The 19,839-nt window shown below is 39.4% G+C and overlaps 1 protein-coding gene across 4 annotated transcripts in view; it reads right to left on the reverse strand.

The window, feature by feature from the left end:
* Positions 1-4,254: 4,254 nt before the first annotated feature.
* The window catches only part of EGF (epidermal growth factor), a 95,334-nt gene continuing 79,749 nt past the window's right edge, over positions 4,255-19,839 (reverse strand). For all 4 annotated transcript variants that reach the window (XM_032633399.1, XM_032633401.1, XM_032633402.1 and 1 more), the window contains 4 exons: positions 15,518-15,685; positions 12,140-12,257; positions 9,327-9,432; positions 4,255-7,377 (listed from right to left, as the gene is read on the reverse strand). In XM_032633399.1, coding sequence (XP_032489290.1) covers positions 7,127-7,377; positions 9,327-9,432; positions 12,140-12,257; positions 15,518-15,685 — 643 coding nt within the window. In that variant the 3' untranslated portion in view covers positions 4,255-7,126. The remainder of the gene's footprint in view (positions 7,378-9,326; positions 9,433-12,139; positions 12,258-15,517; positions 15,686-19,839) is intronic.

The raw sequence follows: 19,839 nt of genomic DNA on the forward strand, positions 1-19,839 counted from the left end.
CGCCGCAGAGTGGCTGGGCCCGTGAGCCATGGCAACTGAGCCTGCGCGTCCGGAGAAGCCACAAGAGTGAGAGGCCCACGTAACGCAGAAAAAAAAAAACATACAAGGAGGAAATTCTGGGAAACAGTTCCAGTTTACCCAGTTGATACAATGCAAAGCTACCAAATACGTAATGTTTAGTATTTTCCTTGTGGGAAGAATTTTAAATTTTAAAATTTCTTTAATGGGTTTAAAACTATTTCTTTCTCTGAAAGTTTGGTAAGCTGATTTTTTTTTCCCTAGGCAATTGTCCATTTGGCCTAAATTTAAAATTTTATTGTCAAAGTTATTCATACTATTTTCTTATTTTTTTAAATCATGACCATGTCTATAGTTTCATGCTCTTTTCATCCATAACATTATATAGTTGTTCATTATTTTATCCCGATTAATTTTGTCATAAATTTGTTAAATTTTTTTCAAACAATTAACTTTTGGCTTTTTAAACTTTCTTATATTTTTTCTTTATTTCATTAATTTCTGCTTTTTATGATATCTTTGCTTATACTTTCTTTGGATTTATTCTACTTTTTGAAAATTTCTTCAGTTGGGTGCTTCTCAACTCACTGACTTTCAGGCTTTTTTCCTATATAAGATATAATGGTTTAAAATTCCCTCTAAATGTCAGTTTAGTTATACACCACAAATTGTGGTATACAGAATTTTCACAATTGTTCAGTTCCATTATGATTATGATTTCCATTATGGTTTCATCTTTCACCTGTAAGTTATTTAGGAGTGCTTTTGTAATTTCCAAGCACTCTCATTATCACTTATCATTTAACTCTAACTCAAGTTCATTATGGTCAGAGAATATGGTTTATACCACCACATTCATGTGGTCTTGTGAAACTTGCCAAAGATACATTATGGACTAGCAAATACTAACGGTCATGAATTTCTATGTGTACTATATATATCCAATTGGAAAAATTATAAAGTCTTCTATATCCTTACTAATTTGTCTCCTAAGTTTATTAACTACCAAAAGTAGTATGGTAAAATCTCCTACTGTGATAGTATTTTCTTCAATACTTCTTGTAAGTTATCAATTTTTTGCTTTATATATTTGAGGCAGGATATTAACTGTACACGATTTTAGAATTATATTTCTGGCAAACTGAACATTTTATCAATATGAAGTAGTTTTTATCTCTAGTAATATATTTTATTATTCATCTTCACTTTCCTTCAGTTTTGGACATAATCTATCTTTAAGAATAAGTACAATGGAAAGAATATCTGCCCCACTAACTTTATAGTTTGGGTGTGAGAATTAATGAGGTTGAATAAGATAATGAATACAAAAATCCTTATTAAATTACAAAGCACCATGCTACAGCTGAAACTAACGCAACATTGTAAAGCAATTATACTTTAAAAAATAAAAAGACCTAAATCATTAAATAAATGAATGAATAAATAAATAAAATAAAAAGCACAGTGCAAATGTATGATAGAACTCTGGAGAAAAATATTTTAATAACACAGATACAAAGGCTTTTTGACCCCAGTGCAAACTATCATATATACCCACATCTATGGGACTAGGTAGCTTAAATGAGATTTGGGTATAAATGGTTTAAAAGCTCAGTCACAGCCCAGTCATTACCATAGTTTTTATTTTTTATTTATTTATTTGTGTGTGTGTGTGTGTTTTCAGTTTAATTTAGTTCAAAATATTTTCTAATTTCCCTTGAAACTTCCTGTTTGGGCCATAGGTGATTTATAAGTGTATTGTTCAATTTTAAATATTTAGGGATTTTTCTACCTTTGATTTCAAGTTTAATTTTTTTATAGTCATAGGACATCCTTTGTATGATATATAGTTGACCCTTGAGCAACAGTTTTGAGCTGCACAGGCCCACTTATATGAGGATTTTTTTCCAATAAAGCATACTATATTACTACATCATTCATGGTTGGTTGAATTTACAGATACAGAACTTTTGATAAAGAGAAATGACCATGAAGTTGTATGTGGATTTTTGACTGTGTGAGGGGTCAGTGCCCCTAATCTCCTTGTTATTTAACGGTTAACTGTATATTTTTTAAAAATTGTTAAGGAAATTTGTGGCCCAGAATATAGTTTATATCAATGAATGTTCCATGACCACTTGAAAATAAGGTATATTCTACTGTTATTGGGTAGAGTGTTCTATAAATGTCAGGTTGATCAAGTTGGTTAACAGAGTTGTTCAGGTCTTCTATAGCCTTACTGATTTTCTGTGTACTAATTCTGTCAGTTACTGAGTGAGGAGTCTTGAAGTCTCCAACTATAATTGTGGATTTGTCTATTTCTCCTTTTAATTTCGTTGGGGAAATGGTATTTCCTTATCATTGAGGCAACAGGTATAAATACTAAAAGCAGGTAATGATAGTGAAAATTTGGAAAGTTGCTGTTGACAGAGATCAAGTGGTTCTGGAAGTCTAATTATACATTTTCTTACTGATCATTAGAAGCTACCACCTACATCATCTGTGCTGCTGTCTCCAGCTCTAACAAATTAATAAGTATTTAAAACTAATAGCGACATTCTACAGTGTATTTCTGCTTGGCTTAGCAGCTGCCAACAAAATTAGAGAAATATCTCACTATAATATACAAAGTGTTATTCTTACAACACATGTGATATTTAATTACCATCTATGATTTTTCAGTAGAAGCCTTATGATAGTTTCTCAAGGACCTCTTCTGTTTATAAGCTTCCTGCCTTTAAAAAATAGATAAAAACAAAAAAATGTTTTTCCCAGTTCTATCAAGGCACAGATGAGCTGCACAGTGTTGTCTCATACTAATATAGTCATGAATTAATATTCTCATTAATTTCTTTATCCAATGCATAAAACTTGATGAATAAATGACCGACATGTCCCGATGTATATGTCTAAGGTAGTGATTTTGATGTAAAAATGAAATTGAATATTTAGTCTGTCTTGATATTTGTGCATAATGCCTCTTAAAATTTTGACCCAGGGGTTTAGGGTTCTGCTCTTTGCCCCATCTTCATGTGCAAATTGCCTGAATTAGAAGCGGAAAAAACAAGGTCACCATAATGTAAATTAATGCTATTAAAACAGTGGTCTCAGGAAAGGGCAAAATAATAACTATAATCATACCATTTAATTTTATGGTAAGCATTATGCTAAGTACTCTGCATGCATTATTTCATGTAAAAATCACAACAGTCCTCTGACAACAGTAGTGTTTTTCTCCCCATTCTACAGATGAGGAAATTGAAGCTGAGAGAGATTAAGTAGTTTGAACAAGGTAACAAAGCTAGTTAAGTGACACAATGGGATTTGAATTCAGTTTTATTGACTTCAGAGACCATCTTCATAACCACTACATTCTGTATTGTCATTAAACGTACCCACAGCACCTCCTCTATCTGGAATCGATGCAGCTGCACTCTGAGAATGCAGCTGAGAAGATTAAGGAAAAAGCAAAAGGACGCAACGTGTCAAAAGTTTAAGGGCTGTGACTTCCCTGGTGGCGCAGTGGTTAAGAATCCACCTGCCAATGCAGGGGACACAGGTTCGATCCCTGGTCTGGGAAGATCTCACATGCTAAGGAGCAACTAAGCCCGTGCGCCACAACTACTGAGCCCTCGTGCCACAACTACTGAAGCCCACGTGCCCTAGAGCCTGTGCGCCACAACTACTGAAGCCCGCGTGCCTAGAGCCCGTGCTCTGCAATAAGAGAAGCCACTGCAATGAGAAGCCCACTCGCCACAACTAGAGAAAGCCCGCACACAGCAACGCAGCCAAAAATAAATAAATCTATATTAAAAAAAAAGTTTAAGGGCTAAAACTCAAGTACTTTACACAGGAAATGTACTTAAGTTCTCCTTCAGTACTATACATGTACTCTTACTTTACTTACAGCACTAACTTGCTTGGTAATCTGAATACCAAGTTTACAAAACAGAAGCAAGCGATCAGGAGCATCTATGGAAGGTAATTGATAGAGCCACGAGAGCTGACAGCTTAAAAGTTCATAAAAGTAATAAAAAAAATAACAGGCTAAAGTATTTGGACTCAAGTTCTAAGGATCTCTGTAAGCGGCAAAGAAGCTCTGACTGTCACAAAACTGTAGCATTATATTATGCCTGGTGTGTAATGAAGTTCTTATGTCATCAAGAAAATGTGTAATTATGTGCAGGGTGTTTCATAGAGTGGTAGAAAGAGTGCTATCTTAAACTGATTTTTTTAAAAAAAGAATATTTGGTTTTTAAAGCAGTAAGGCCTTGATTACCTCAATACCTCAGTGGTAGAAATAAAACCTTAGTTTGTGTTGGTGTTGCTGTTACTTTAAGTTGGTTCATACAAAAGATGCCTCATTTTAGAGCTAATGAAACCACGGTGCAAGCACCTGCCTCACTGTCCAAATGGCTCCCTAAAATTCTGAATAATACAGTTTTACTATACTTTATTATTTTGGCAGGTGAGTGGTACAAATGAAAAATAAGAACCCAAATAACTCAGGCATTAATCTGGGATTGACAGCTCTTAGTTTAGAATGCACTCTGAAGGCTTAATTGTTGAGTCAGGCACATCATAATTTTCCTTCTGACCCACCAGAAATGGAAATTGAACTATGTCAGAGGGTCAAATATTCACTGTAGAGGAGAAAAAATAGGAAATGACCACCAGCTAGGAAATTTTCCTGTTTGGTAATTTATGTGCTTCCTACAGTCTCTGGTTCAGATATGTGAGTGATTAACTAAGGATCCATGTCCATCACATTATTTTCCTACTGAGCCACCTTGTTGTAAGCATATGCTACTAGCGACAGAAACCCTGTCAAGTTCCAAACGGGAAAGAACTCTGCTTCAGGCGTGTCTGGAGTGAAACAGCTCAGAGAGGGTTTCTCATTTAAGGATTTAAAAAAAAGAAGAAAGAAAAAGTAAACAACAACAACAAAATCTTGCCTGTCACAGCTGCTTAAGTTACCTCGATATTTTCCCTTTCTCCCAGCCTTTTTGTTGGTTTGTTTGTATGTTTTTAAATAATTTATTTAGTGTTTTTAACACATTTTCAGTGATCACACGATAATCATTTATTCACATGAAGAGGATGTCAGTTGGAAATCAAGGTTAATAGGTGGAACTGGAACCATACAGTTTCAAAAGAATAGAGTATGCTAAGCCCTCTATTAGGTGCTAGAAAAGAGGGCAGAATGCTCATGTTATGTAGCAGGTGACATTTAGTCCAATAGGATCACAATCAGGCATTGTGCACAATGAGACCATGAGATTTAGGAAATAAAAATATTTGATTTGCATTTTTTCCAAACTGAATATCTTAGATGAAAATGCTCTTTTAAAAAAAATAGATTCTTAAAGGAGGATATTTCTGGTAGAGACGTGGGAGCCTCAGCAAAGGAAAATACTCTTTCAGGGTGACTTGCTAAGGACACAAAGTGTGTCTTCTCTCTACTTTGACCAGGGAGACAGTGTTAGATCCTGATCAAGGACACAGGGTCCTAGTTTATGAGGTATCAGATTCACTGCACAGCTTGAAGATAACGGTTCAAAGATAATGCTATGTTATGGGCTATTGTGGTCTCATGTTATCGCTGGAATCCTAAACGAGGTGCCAAAATACAAAAATGTAATCTAAACACTTAAAGCTTCCAAAATGTTCACTTTTGGAAGAAGAAAAAATATTCACACTTACAAATATAATTTTCCCGTCATTGGGAGAATTATGACTCCATTTTTTCTGAGGTCAGTTCACTCATTAGAAACAAAAGACAGATCTTCTGATCCTCCAGGTTATCAACTATCAATTAGAGCAAAACTGAATACAGAAAAATCTGAATTAACTCCGCCACAAAATCTTAACCAAAACTTCTAAGAAGTATCTACTTGAAATGGGCTTCAACGCCTTTTCATGCTGACTTCTGGTGTAACCAAAGTCCAAGGAGTTCAAGAGAAAGGAAAGAAAAGATAAGCAAAAGGACTAGTTAATGCATAAACTGAATAATCCAAAGCCCCAAACAATTCACAGTTACAGTATTAGGTTGTGTAATTTGTAGTAACAATGTCTTGGCTGCAAGAATGATATTTAATTGAAACACTTTGTGAAATTTTACTTTATAACGTTAGAAAGATTTCAAATATGATTTTTTTTGTAAAGTAACAATAGCAAGCTTAGAAAATCACTTTGCTTCAACTCTAACATCCCCTTAAACTATAATTTATTACTTAACCAGGTGTACGGTAAAATGTTTATGATTAATGCTGATTTTATTTACATAAGTAGAAGAAACTGATTGCTGTCCAAAATTAAAATAAATCAGGCAATTTGCTTACAATCTCATATGTTGAAAATAAGTAAAAATTCTGTGCAAACATACAAAGGGAGAATTTACCATTTTCATTAGAGAAAAAATTATGTGGGGGAAAGAATAGTAATGTCAGAAACACAGAAGTCTCTTGGGCAATGTTTTAAAAATTAAATGTTTTCATTCAAAGATTTTTAAAGAAAAAATAAGCCCTCCAATTTGGAAGAAATCAGGTTCTAAGTTAGTACATTTTTCATTAATTTATCAAAATTCATTCTACAAAATTACCAGCATGGACCACACCAATGATAAGTTAAGTTGATAAGTTAAATGCCTACCGATGTATTATATCAATAACAATAATTTTAATATTCTAACCATTTCATAAAATTTAGCTAAATGTTCTGTCCAGATAAGAGAAATTACTCTATAACTGACCCAACCTGTATGATTGATGGTTTTAACCCCAAATATCTTCTGGGGTTGCAGGAAAAAAAAATCTGTCTGTATTGAATATTGAAGACAACACAGTTTACAAAGCACTACTTTCCCCGTTTTGGTTTCTAATGAGTTACCCAGTGATTCTCCAGGTCACTTTTACTTGAAAATCTGCAGTGAGACTGCTTGAAGGAAGAAGCAAAAGCACAATACGTATTTGTCTCTGACGCTGAGTAGGTGATTAGTTGTAGAGATTGTAGAATGAAAATCTGTATTTTTTCCTCTACTTTTTGAAATGGAGTATGACTATCCATCAATACAGTTTGTTCCTCTTGATCTTACTTTTAATTCCAGCTTTCACTGAGTCAGCTCCATTTGGTGTGGTGGATCCGGAGCTCTTTGTTGCCATAATGGGTAAGCTGATGGGAGAGAATGGGACTTCTCAACTCCCCCAGCAATGGGCCATGCCCCATAGGAGGGGAGATGAAAGCTACACTTCATTCTCTGGTGACTAGAGCCTTTATCACTGGATGATGAAACACAGCATCCTTGTTCTGTGCCCATATACATCTGGGGCTCCTTTCTCCATGATGTTGGTTGCAATGACCCTATACAAGAGAAAAAAGACATTTCAGTATTCACGTCACTCACGATGTCCAGCAAGACAGACCCTAATAGTAGTGGCTGGAGAGTAGACCTGAAATATGAGACACAAATGAACCCATTTTCAAACCATTCTGGACCCAATTTTTTTAAAATTAAAATAGTTTGGGTTAGTAAGATGATTCAAAGGACTGTGCTACCTGACATTGCTACTTAGCTTTCTCTGTGTACCTCCACTGTCCCCGTTTGGCCCATAAATGACTTGAGAACAGAGCTCGGGTTCTAAATGCACTTGCATTCCTATCCCCTAGCATGATACTCTGCACTTAACTTGCACCAGTTGATGTTGGCTGAGGTCAATGAATATGGCTCTGTGGAGGCACCACTAGTATAGCCTGTGGCTTAATGGGTTTTCCAGGGTAGAGGAAGAATTGGCTCACAGCCAATTTTGATCTTTTATCTCATTTCCCACTCTACCTCCCCACCTCCAATCTCCACATGCACTTTCACAACAGGCATTTATGAGATGGCTGGACATGACTGGGGATATGATCACTCATATTGGGAGACAGGTGTTATGAGTAGCTCATAGAGAATGGGTCAAACTGCAAAAGAATGCGTAAAAAGAGAGAGATTCTAATGTATTCCTGAGTATTCAGCTAACTGAGTCCTTAGTTCTTGTCTGAGTTTAACCATATTCTTTTAACTGTGCTACTGAATATCTTACAAAATTACATTATATATACCTCTAAAGGAGATTATTTTCATAACAAAGAATTATTTGCTTTTAGCTCCTCAAGAAAAAGTACTATGTAAAACAAGATATTCCATTACATTCAAAAAATGCTACTAATAACAACAAAAAACCACGCGACATTTGAAAATGCTAAATGTTTTCATTATCCCGATTAACAACACTTGTAATGATATATATACATATATATAATATTTATTGTAGTTTTAATATTCAATTCTGAAGTATACCTTAATATCCAGAGCCTTCCTCAAATTAGGAAAGAAAGTTATACTGAATTTGGGTTACATGGTAACACATGTACGAGAGGGGGATTTGGAGTGAGTTTTTCAAAACAAGAAGCCTATGTTCTCTCTACGAGGAAGTCTGAGGAGAAGAGAATGGTAATAAGCATATTTATGAAGGACAAATATCAGAAAGTATAAGTGGGGCTGAAGCACCTCTCATTAGCAGAGGAACTGGTTTTGTTGGCTCAAAGTTTCTCTGAACCTTTCTGAAGGTTTATGATACAAAAAGCATATTCAACCTCGTCCTCTGAGTTAGGAAATACAACTATGATACCTGAGACCCAAGCCCAAGAAATTTATCTTAATACAACTCTTGACAAAAGTATTATGTCGAATCATACGTAACTCCATTTCTACTGGAAGCAGATTGAGTTCCAAAACAGCCTGAAAATGTGGGTTGATTTTACAGCCCCTCTCGCAGGGGTCTGGCTGGATTTCACAGACGGCCAGGCATCTGGTTGAGGGCTAGCTCCTGATAAGACTTAAATACTCCCAAATCCCTAGGAGAACCCCCAGATCAACTTAAATTCACAAGAATCCTTCCTTCCAAAACATGGAACACATTTTTTTGGAGCCACTTTCAATTTCACTGGAACCTACAGCTGCCCATACAGATCCCGAACCCCAAGAATGACCTCAAAACCCAACCTAAATCAAAATAAGGAGTAACTCGTTGTGTGCTTGCTTAAGGGGACCTAGCAGACTGCTATGTGACCAGAGTTTTGAGTGAACGTGGTAACCTCAGGTAAACAGGAATCTAGTCTAAACATATTTCTCTAAAGTTCTGTGGCATTCCAATACAGCCAGCTGCTCACACAGCTTATACAATTTCACTATTCACTGTTTCTGTGTGTAGATGAGACTTTTCACATTCAGGGAAACATTCACGATCCAGGGAAAGATAATCATTCACCAGGCTCCAGGGAAGAAAACTGGCCAACATCTGCCACCAGGCCGTCCTTGAGGGCTACAGGTTGACTCCCATTGCTGAAGTTCTGATGTTCCTCTATCACCACAAACTGCAGCAAACAAAAGGGAGAGAGAGGAAATCCATAAATTTAAAATCCATAAATTATCTCAACATACGTTAAATAAAATCTATGGCTTCATGTCCACCTTATGGAAGGTAAAAGCCAAAAGAAAAGGCCCTGTCAAATTTGTCTCTCTGGCTAATGAAAGATTCAGTTCAGTTAGAAAGCTTCTGTTACTCTCTATTAAAGCAACTAGCACTACCCATACATGAATCCACAAGTGTTCTAAGCATTGTCCACAGGCCAGACAAATAATATCTCGCACATGTATGTGCTCCAACTTTTCAAATATGTGTGTGTGCTTAATTAGGAAAATTCACTTAAACATGCTATCAAGTTCTGAATAATTTGGGCTCATTAGTGGGTAATAAGAACTAATAATGCAACTACTATTTTGCAGGGATCCATGAACTGTCTTTTCATGCTTGAACAGCTTGGGAACCAGAATTCTAAAAGGCAGGCTCAGAAAACAACATTATTTCTCTTCGGTCAACAAAATGATTACTTTTGTCATTGTTTGTACTGTCCACGTTCGATTGGGCACTTGCAATGCAGGCTAACCAGAGTTCACTGGCTCACATTCACACCAGATAGATTAGAGATTAAAGCAGATCAAAGATAAAAGGAGAGAAAAGAAGTGACCCCACGCCCCAGGATGAAGGATGCAGTTTGGGGAAGTCCTTCCTTGCCAATCAGTAACCCAGCAGACAGACTGCCCCAAGGTTCTGAACCAATGCTCTACTGGTTCAGAAACGTACCCTCCACATAATGAGCCCATAGCTGAGAAATACAATGAGGAAGAGAGAATAGAAAAAAATCTCCTTGGTCATATTTCTCCTTGAGAAAAGTATAGGAATAAAAATGAGTAGAGTCGATGAGGGAGAGAAATGTTGGTGAGAGAATGGTGGATCCTCTGAACACGTTTTCATTTTCTTATTTTCCACACCACTAATCACCCTTCTCCACCTCTTCCTCACTGATGGGTCTCCCAAAGTAACTCATTGCAAAACTAATACATGACCCACTGTTTACGGGCACAGGCCCATTTTTCTGGCTCAAGTTAAAATCCAGCCCACTGCACTGCCAGTTTTCCAACCACATGCCTCTCTGCCAGAAGAACACAGCTTCCAGGATTCTGGCCTGGGTTGGGCGCTCAGCTCTCTCCCACTCGCACCGATACCTGCAGAGCAGCTGGTGTCAATGACAGATCTGACGGCTGGGAGACTGAGCCTCTCACCACAGCCCTGAGACAGCACGCTGCTCGTGACAGCAGCAAGTGTTTTTGATTTTTTAAGAAATAAGATACAGATTGTGTTTCTCCTTCTCTCCCATGATTTCAATAAGATGAACGAAACTTGCTACCCAAAACCTGAAGGAAGTACCATACAGGCTGACAATGAGATCTGGAAAATTAAAGAGTCCACAAGTCATGAAGCTTCAAAGAACTGAGGACATTCTATGACTAAGTCCACCCAGAACCACACACTTAGGGAATCTCCAGAGACAGGGGAGATCTTAGAGCTCATGTAATCCAAACGCCTTGGAGTCCTGATGAAGAAACAGGGGTCCAGTGACTTGCTGAAAATTAGCCAACTGGTTAGAAGAGTAAAGCCAGAATTCACATTTCTTATTGTATTTCTGTACTCAAGTTCCACCAAAAAATAAGTATACGCTGAATGCCTACAACAAGCAGAGACAGATGGTCACTTGTTAGTCAAAAGCATAGCCACAGGAAAGCTGTTCTCTGAAATGCACATGAAGTAGAGGCTGGGGAGTGGGAGCAGTGGTGTGGGAAGGACCCCAAATGATGCCTTTGCCCCTTGACAACCTCTCCCTAATAGCCTTTTCCCTATGTGCCCACAGGTTTCAATTCCCCACGGACCTGCCATATAGTCCAGCCTCTTCCACAACATATACCACAAATGATACCAACAACACACATGGAACCAGTCAAGTTATCTCTGACGGGATTCTGAAAATGGAAATTCCAGCAATTTCAAGAGAGCCTGTCCCAAGTCTGCCCTCTAGTGTTCTAAGATCAATTACTGAAATGGATGATCTATGAAGCGTTTTGAACTTCGCAGTTACTATGCTTTTTGGAAAATATACAGGGCTGCCAGATAAAATACAGGATACCCAGTAAAATTTGAATTTAAAATTGAACTTTCAGTATTAGCATGAATTTAACTAGGTGTTCTGTATTTTTATTGGCTAAATCTGGCAACTGTTTTGCTGCTGAAGTTTAAGGATTTAAAATGTGTGTGAGAAAAGAAATTTTAACAAAATTAGGAGCATAATCTTGGGTTTTTAAGGCATCCATCTGAAAGGGATCGCCGAAAAATGGGGAAAGACTTTCCACAAACACATAAAAAGCTAAGTTATAGCAAGAAAGTACATGCTAGAAAAAAGATCCCATAAATGTCTCGTGCATTACATTATGGCACTAGTTTAGCTTATCTGATTACTTTAATTTAGGACACAGTTCCCCCACCCTGACTGCCCACCCAGGACCTCCCACTTTTTGTGGTGTTAGGTAACATTAACACCAGCTGGAAGCTATAATAGATTCCAGTCTCTCTGAACTCAGTGAAGAATGAGAAAAAAAAATGAACTGGGATTAACATAAAACTTTATTGCTTTACATTTCTTGCTTCATGTATTTAATTTCTTGCTTCATGTACTGTGGTCACATTACCCAAGGTTGGGGGTAAGAGGACATCCCAGCCTCCTCATCTACAGGCCTGGTACTGCTCACATCTCTGCTTGACTCTTCATAAGGATTCTTCGGACTTTTCGATAGCAGCTTCTGAGTCCTGCCATAGAGCCAAAATATCAGATAATCTCAAAACAAAATAAAACAGTAGCCTACTCAGTGATGGTCAAGGACAACTACTTTTGCTACTGAAATTTTGGTACTTAAAATGCATGGGAGAGAAGAAGTATTAAGGAAACTAGGAGCCTAACTTTGAGTTTTAAGGCATCCTTACCTGCATTACTTTCCAGATGATGCTTCACTCTTTCCAAGGTACCGTGACAAGGGGTAGGAGGGCATGGGGTGGGCGGGAAGCCATGCATTCATTCATTCATTTATTCATGGACATATCGATTGAGTACTAACTATATCCTAGGCCCTGTCCTAGTACCGGAGACATAGGAATGGAAAAACAACACAACAAAATCTCTACCTAAATGGACTTAGAATTTGCGGGGAGGGGGTGCCCATGGAAATAGTACCACAGCAATTGTGTGACACAGCTTCATTTTACAAGTGAAGCCAGTGGGATTGGAAGATAGTAGTGATGAACCCAAGGCACACAGCTACCAAGGGCAGCCCAGGAGCTGGGTCACAATGCTGTACCAACTACGTATTGGCACCTGCCGTCTACCTCTACAGCTGCTGCAGCTGCTGACCTTCAACACCCACTGAAAGGAGTTCAGTGCGGAGATCAGGAATGAGGCACCCTGTGCTCTGCAAAAAACTGGCAGAACAGGTCTTTAGATAATTAGATATTCTCAGGAAAAGATTTTATGAGCCCAATTCTTGCATCTCCTTGTATCTAGCAAAGCACTAAGATCCTTCACGGTGACGTCTCCTCCTCACGAGTAGCAGTAACCTTCACGAGACTAGCAGCAACCGTCTGCAAAAATTATGTGCTTGATTGCCTGTACTTCCCCTTCACCAAAGGCACAGATATACCGACCTTGCCCCCTACCTCTCTGGAGCAGCTTCTCAGAGCTATCTGAAATGCCATCTTCCGGGCTATAGTCCTCATTTTGCCCCAAATAAACTTAACTCATAACTCTCACGTTGTGCTTTTTTTTTTTTTCAGTCGACGGATGCAAAGCCTAGGCTCCTTCCAGGTCTATGCAAGGCATGGTGTCATGCCCTGGGGGAGGGGGTGAAAGGGAGGGAGATCTAACATGAAAGTAGGATCCCTGTCCTCAAAGCATAGCCTTGAGAGGGAGAGAGACAGGTACATCACATAATGAGCAGCCATTTAAGGGAAACCAATGAAGGAAAGGTGGTGGGGAGACCACCAGCCAGCCTCAAGATTCCAAAATAGTGCTGCTATCTCGGGGCAGATGGCGTCTTAATTCCCTCTAGGAGGGTAACCCTCAGTCAAACAGGTCTGTCTGACCATCGGAGGAAGGGCAATAGGAAGGTAGGGGCTGCTGTGGAAGCCCCATCCCAGGAGCTGTGAATTCCATGAGACAGATGGAACCCCATCAGGAAATAGTGTGGGTTATTATTTTTAATCAAAAGCATCAAGGAAAAAAATTGAAGTGGTTAATATAAACACTTCCAAAGTTGCAAGTTATAGTTTGTGACATAATACTTCCTGTTGGTTTTTTTACAAAGCGGTCCTTCCAAGAAATAGTTTTATTTTTTTATTTTTATTTTTTAAAGTCTTTCTTATTGAATTTGTTACAATATTGCTTCTGTTTTATGTTTTGGTGTTTTGGCCGCAAGGCATGTGGGATCTTAGCTCCCTGACCAGGGATCAAACCTGCATCCCCTGCATTGGAAGGCAAAGTCTTAACCACTGGACCGCCAGGGAAGTCCCCAACAAGTTTCATGAAGTAATAATAGTACAACACTTTTTAAATTATTTAGTTCCACAAAAAATCTTTTCAGAGATACACAGGACAAATAGTGTCAGACAGTCAATCTAGACAAAACAGGTAAGACTGACGCGAAGGGAGGAATAACTGATTTTAACTCTTTACAGAAAATTGCTCAACACACCTAACTGATAAACCCAATGCTAGGTCTGTATTTATTGGTGTACACAAGTGACGTGGCAATATTTAAACTGGCAGTTTTCATTGGAACTTAGCAGCGTATTACTTACTATGTCATAGTCCATAGAATAAGAAAAAATACCTAATAATTACAGTACCCTTGGACTTGTTTCTTCCTTCCATTTTTCTCTACATTATTTGCCAATCATCTACTTTCCTTTTGGCATTCTGTCCAATGGGATGAAACGCTGATTATTTAATATTCTTCCTACAAATATCCAAGATATTGATTGAACACCAGGCTAAAAAGTACAATGGTTACTGATGAACCACTGAATTAAAATTTCAAGTTTTTGCCTGAGAATCCTGTGTGTCAAGATAGAAAAGGATTTGGAACGTGTGACTCCTTGGGGAAGATGACGGTTCATGGAGAATCATAGCAATAACAAAAAGCATTTATTAAATCATATATGCCAGACAAACTACAACAGTGTACAAAATGCTTTTCTGTATTGAGGATAGTGGAGGATGCTGTCTTACTTTTTAAGAAAGTGGAAAATGAACAAACAATGTGATGCCCATTTCTTCACCCTAATGTAGTGGTTTTTTTTTTTAAATAAATGTGTAAATATCATCGTTCCACAGTTCTGAACTTTTAACTTGAAATGACTAAAAACATAAACTCCAAGGACCCGAAACTTCCTTCCAAGTTAGGGAAGATAACTGAGTTTCTTGAACAGAAGTTAATACTTTGTGGGAAATCAACTCAGTGGATGGCACCCATGAAAAATTATAGTTATACAGGCTGGGGATGGCGTGAGAGGAAGCACACGATGCTAAAAGAAAAAAAGTGGAATATAAAAACATGGGAGGGGGGCTTCCCTGGTGGCGCAGTGGTTGAGAGTCCGCCTGCCGATGCAGGGGACACGGGTTCGTGCCCCGGTCCGGGAGGATCCCACATGCCGCGGAGCGGGTGGGCCCGTGAGCCATGGCCGCTGAGCCTGCGCATCCGGAGCCTGTGCTCCGCAACGGGAGAGGCCACAACAGTGAGAGGCCCGCATACCGCAAACAAAACAAAACAAAACAAACAAACAAAAAACGTGTGAGGTTAAATAACAACCCAGTAAACTACATAGGTTTATGGGCAAAGACTGGAAATGAACAATAAATCCACTGATGTTTTAGAGCAGTGAAATCCTGGACCGTTTTTTGTTTTCTTTTACTGTTATTCCAGTTTTTAAATGAAGTAAGTGTGTAGAAGCAGCTCATCTCAAGAAGCCCCTGGGAGGAGCTAGAAGGAGGTTGAAAGTTCCAATGGAAGCAAAGTCACCTGTATTTCTGAGCCCCACACAGCCCCAGGAGCAGTAGCAGAAGCAGCACCACCACACAGGCAGCCACCGCGGTGACGCTCCGCTGCCGCCCGTGGCCGGCATGGCGCAGTTCCCACCACTTCAGGTCTCGGTGCTGACATCGCTCCCCGACGTAGCCAACGACACAGCTGTGACAACATACAAACAGAGGTCAGCAGTGAGCCAAGGCCGAAAACGCTTATATTTTTGCACTCAATATCCAGCCGTCTCTCAACCTCTGCATTTCAGCTTCAGCTCTTTGGACATATGGAAAATCCATCAGGGGTCAGTTGAAAGCACTCTAATTTACAAGTTAATGCAACACAGACTTCCCCCATTGGTCTGTTGGCCCTGGGATTAATGGGGGATTATTTGCATACTGCCTCTATAAGGCACTGCAGAACATTGATTAAAGATCAATTTCTGTTAGGCTAAAATCCTGTGAAGCTTCCTCTAAGACCAACATAAAGCAACCCTGCCCTAAGTGCCAAGGGAGTTTTCGAACAAATGTTCAGCCAGACTGCAATGAGTATAGGTCAAAGGAAGGAAGAAGAATTCAAAGCAGAGTCTTTCACTTGAGACCAGGTTGTAAAAGAATGTTGAGTAGTCTCTGAACTGGAAGCATAGACTAGTCTGCAGAGGAAACCATTTTTCCTTCTTTTTTAAAATCACAGACTCAAAAGGACTCGGTGGTGACACACAAGCATTTGCCTACTTATTCAAGGGAGAAGAACTAAGTGGAGGAAAAGAGGCATTCACCAACATCCTGCTGTTTCATTAGTGAAGTTGTTACTGGAATTACCAGCGGGCAACACAGCCTGCGAACCTTTAGATGAAAGTAAATGAAACAATGCTGCCATCTACTGGGAATACACGCTTCCAGAAACTCTCAGGATCTTGGGTAGAACTATATTCTATTATTCTTTGCAAGAGCATAAACTTTAAAAATATTCTGTTAGAAATTTTGTGTTGCTCACTTGTTAGGAATTTCTTCACCCTGGCTCTGGATCCACTCTCTGTATGTATATCCATGTCCCCACTTTGTTCCAAAAGGAGGTAAAGGAATGAACACACAGAGGACTGATACCAGTCCCCATGGCGGGAAGAGGCAGCAAGGGAAAAGCATTAGACGAAGCATGCATCATGGCTGAAGGCCCAGAAGGTCTCAAGTCTAGTCCTAGTTCTACCTGAGTTGGTTATAGGAGCTTTGGCGAGTCACTTTCAAAGACAGGAGGGAAAGTAACTAGTGATTGTTATGCACCTTATGTTTCCGATATTGTACTAGGCACTTTTATTCATTTTATTTTTGATGGCATATTCCCATTTTATAGATGAGGAAAGTGAGATTCAAAGGAGTTAAGTAATTTTTCACACGGCTCGTGAATGGCAGGTTTGATTCAAATGGTTCTCTGATTTCAAAGTCTGTGCTCTTTCTACTACATTGGGCCACTTCCAAAAAGAGTTTTAAGTTCCAGGCACCTCTGAAAAACTATTCTTCTAGAAGTGATCCTACCAGAGAATGCAGGATCTGAGTGTAGGAAGCATAAAGGACCATCAGGTTATTCCCGGCTTTCCTGTATGCTGTTTTAATTCTAGCTGTCCTTGGTTATAGAGGTTTACTATCAACGCCTAGCAGCCAGTTTTTTTTTGTTTTTTTTGCGGTACGCGGGCCTCTCACTGTTGTGGCCTCTCCCGTTGCGGAGCACAGGCTCCGGACGCGCAGGCTCAGTGGCCATGGCTCACGGGCCCAGCCGCTCCGCGGCATGTGGGATCCTCCTGGACCGGGGCACGAACCCGCATCCCCTGCATCGGCAGGTGGACTCTCAACCACTGCACCACCAGGGAAGCCCCTAGCAGCCACTTTTAAACTGTTGGATATTAATAGATCACACCTCCAATCCTCTCATAGATCTTAGGGTCTCAAGGAATATGCCACGCACGTGACAAGAGAACTGGGAGCCAAGGAGGCTGCAATATCAAAGCCTCTCAGCCTTATAAGGTCCAGAGCAATCAGCCAGCATTTCACAAGGGCAGGCCACACTCCACTAGTTCTTCAGGTTTTGTGGTTTTTTTTTCTTACATCTTTATTGGAGTATAATTGCTTTACAATGGTGTGTTAGTTTCTGCTTTATAACAAAGTGAATGAGTTATACATACACATATGTTCCCATATCTCTTCCCTCTTGCATCTCCCTCCCTCCCACCCTCCCCTATCCCACCCCTCTAGGTGGTCACAAAGCACCAAGCTGATCTCCCTGTGCTATGCAGCTGCTTCCCACTAGCTATCTATTTTACATTTGGTAGTGTATATATGTCCATGCCACTCTCTCACTTCGTCCCAGCTTACCCTTCCCCCTCCCCTTGTCCTCAAGTCCATTCTCTACATCTGCATCTTTATTCCTGTCCTGCCTCTAGGTTCTTCAGAACCTTTTTTTTTTTTTAGATGCCACATATATACGTCAGCATATGGTATTTGTTTTTCTCTTTCTGACTTACTTCACTCTGTTATGACAGACTTGAGGTCCATCCACTTCACTACAAATAACTCAATTTCGTTTCTTTGTATGGCTAATATTCCATTGTATATATGTGCTACACCTTTATCCATTCATCTGTCGATGGACATTTAGGTTGCTTCCATGTCCTGCCTATTGTAAATTGTGCTGCAATAAACATTGTGGTACATGACTTTTTTGAATTATGGTTTTCTCAGGGTATATGCCCAGTAGTGGGATTGCTGGGTCGTACGGTAGTTCTATTTTTAATTTTTTAAGGAACCTCCATACTGTTCTCCATAGTGGCTGTATCAATTTACATTCCCACCAACAGTGCAACATCTTTATTGGAGTATAATTGCTTTACAATGGTGTGTTAGTTTCTGCTGTATAACAAAGTGAATCAGCTATATGTTTACATATATCTCCGTAACCCCTCCCTCTTGCGTCTCCCTCCCTCCCTCCCTCCCTATCCCACCCCTCTAGGTGGTCACAAAGCACCGAGCTGATCTCCCTGTGCTATGCAGCTGCTTCCCACTAGCTATCTACTTTACATTTGGTAATGTATATATGTCCATGCCACTCTCTCACTTCATCCCAGCTTCCCCTTCCATTTCCCCATGTCCTCAAGTCCATTCTCTACATCTGAGTCTTTATTCCTGTCCTACCCCAGGTTCATCAGAACCATTTTTTTTTAATTTTTAGATTCCATATATATGTGTTAGCATATGGTATTTGTTTTTCTTTTTCTGACTTACTTCACTTTGTATGACAGACTCTAGGTCTATAATGTCTTTAATAACCCAAAATTAAAGTATCAGAGAGAAACACAAACCATTGCTAGGACACTTGTTTTCATAATTCCATTATCTGTAACAACAAGAAGCCAGGAACAGGTAAAAACAATTTGATTCTTATTATCAAAATCAAGGATGATTATCATTAAGTACTAAATTTATCTTAGGTTAGAAAATCACAGTATGAAATATGAATATGAAAGCAGATTTCTATTAGAACTGAGTCATTTTTGCTAATATTCATGAGCAGTTTTCACTGTGTCAGGCTGACGTGATTTATAATGCAAGGCCATATACTTTGTCACAGAATGTAACTTATTCTTCTTATAATTTAGACTATGTTTCCGCTGATTATTAGCGATAAAATAATCAAAGCCTCTAAGCTCATAGCATCTATTCATGAGGATCGAAGTATTTCATCATTCCTTCACTAGGCACAGAGAAAATTATCAATGAGTCAGGAGTCCAGCCATAGGAGACCTATTCATTTTTCAGTATCTATCAATTCCCTCCGATTGCCTTCAAATTATGAAAGAAATTAAAAGTAAGATTTGATACAAAACTAGATCTTCTGGGTGTGGTTTTTACTAAAAACTGAGGGGCATGGTTTCTGAGTGAGTGCGGTGGGAACACCTCATAGTTCCAGGGCTTCCTTGAACCCTCTCTTCATGTTGACACTTAGCCCACTGAAACCATCACAGGGACAAAAGCAGAGCAAAGGCAGCCATGGCTGCATCCAGCAGTTGTTACCAAACAACAAAAATGTAAATGACGGGCTTCCCTGGTGGCGCAGTGGTTGAAAGTCCCGCTGCCGATGCAGGGGACACGGGTTCGTGCCCCGGTCCGGGAAGATCCCACATGCTGCGGAGCAGCTGGGCCCGTGAGCCAGGGCCGCTGAGCCTGCACGTCCGGAGCCTGTGCTCCGCGACCGGAGAGGCCACAACAGTGAGAGGCCCGCGTAACGCAAAAAAAAAAAAAAAAATGTAAATGCCAACCATTAGGAAGTAAAGA

This window comes from Phocoena sinus, chromosome 5 (assembly GCF_008692025.1).
Source record: "Phocoena sinus isolate mPhoSin1 chromosome 5, mPhoSin1.pri, whole genome shotgun sequence".
Taxonomy (NCBI): domain Eukaryota; kingdom Metazoa; phylum Chordata; class Mammalia; order Artiodactyla; family Phocoenidae; genus Phocoena; species Phocoena sinus.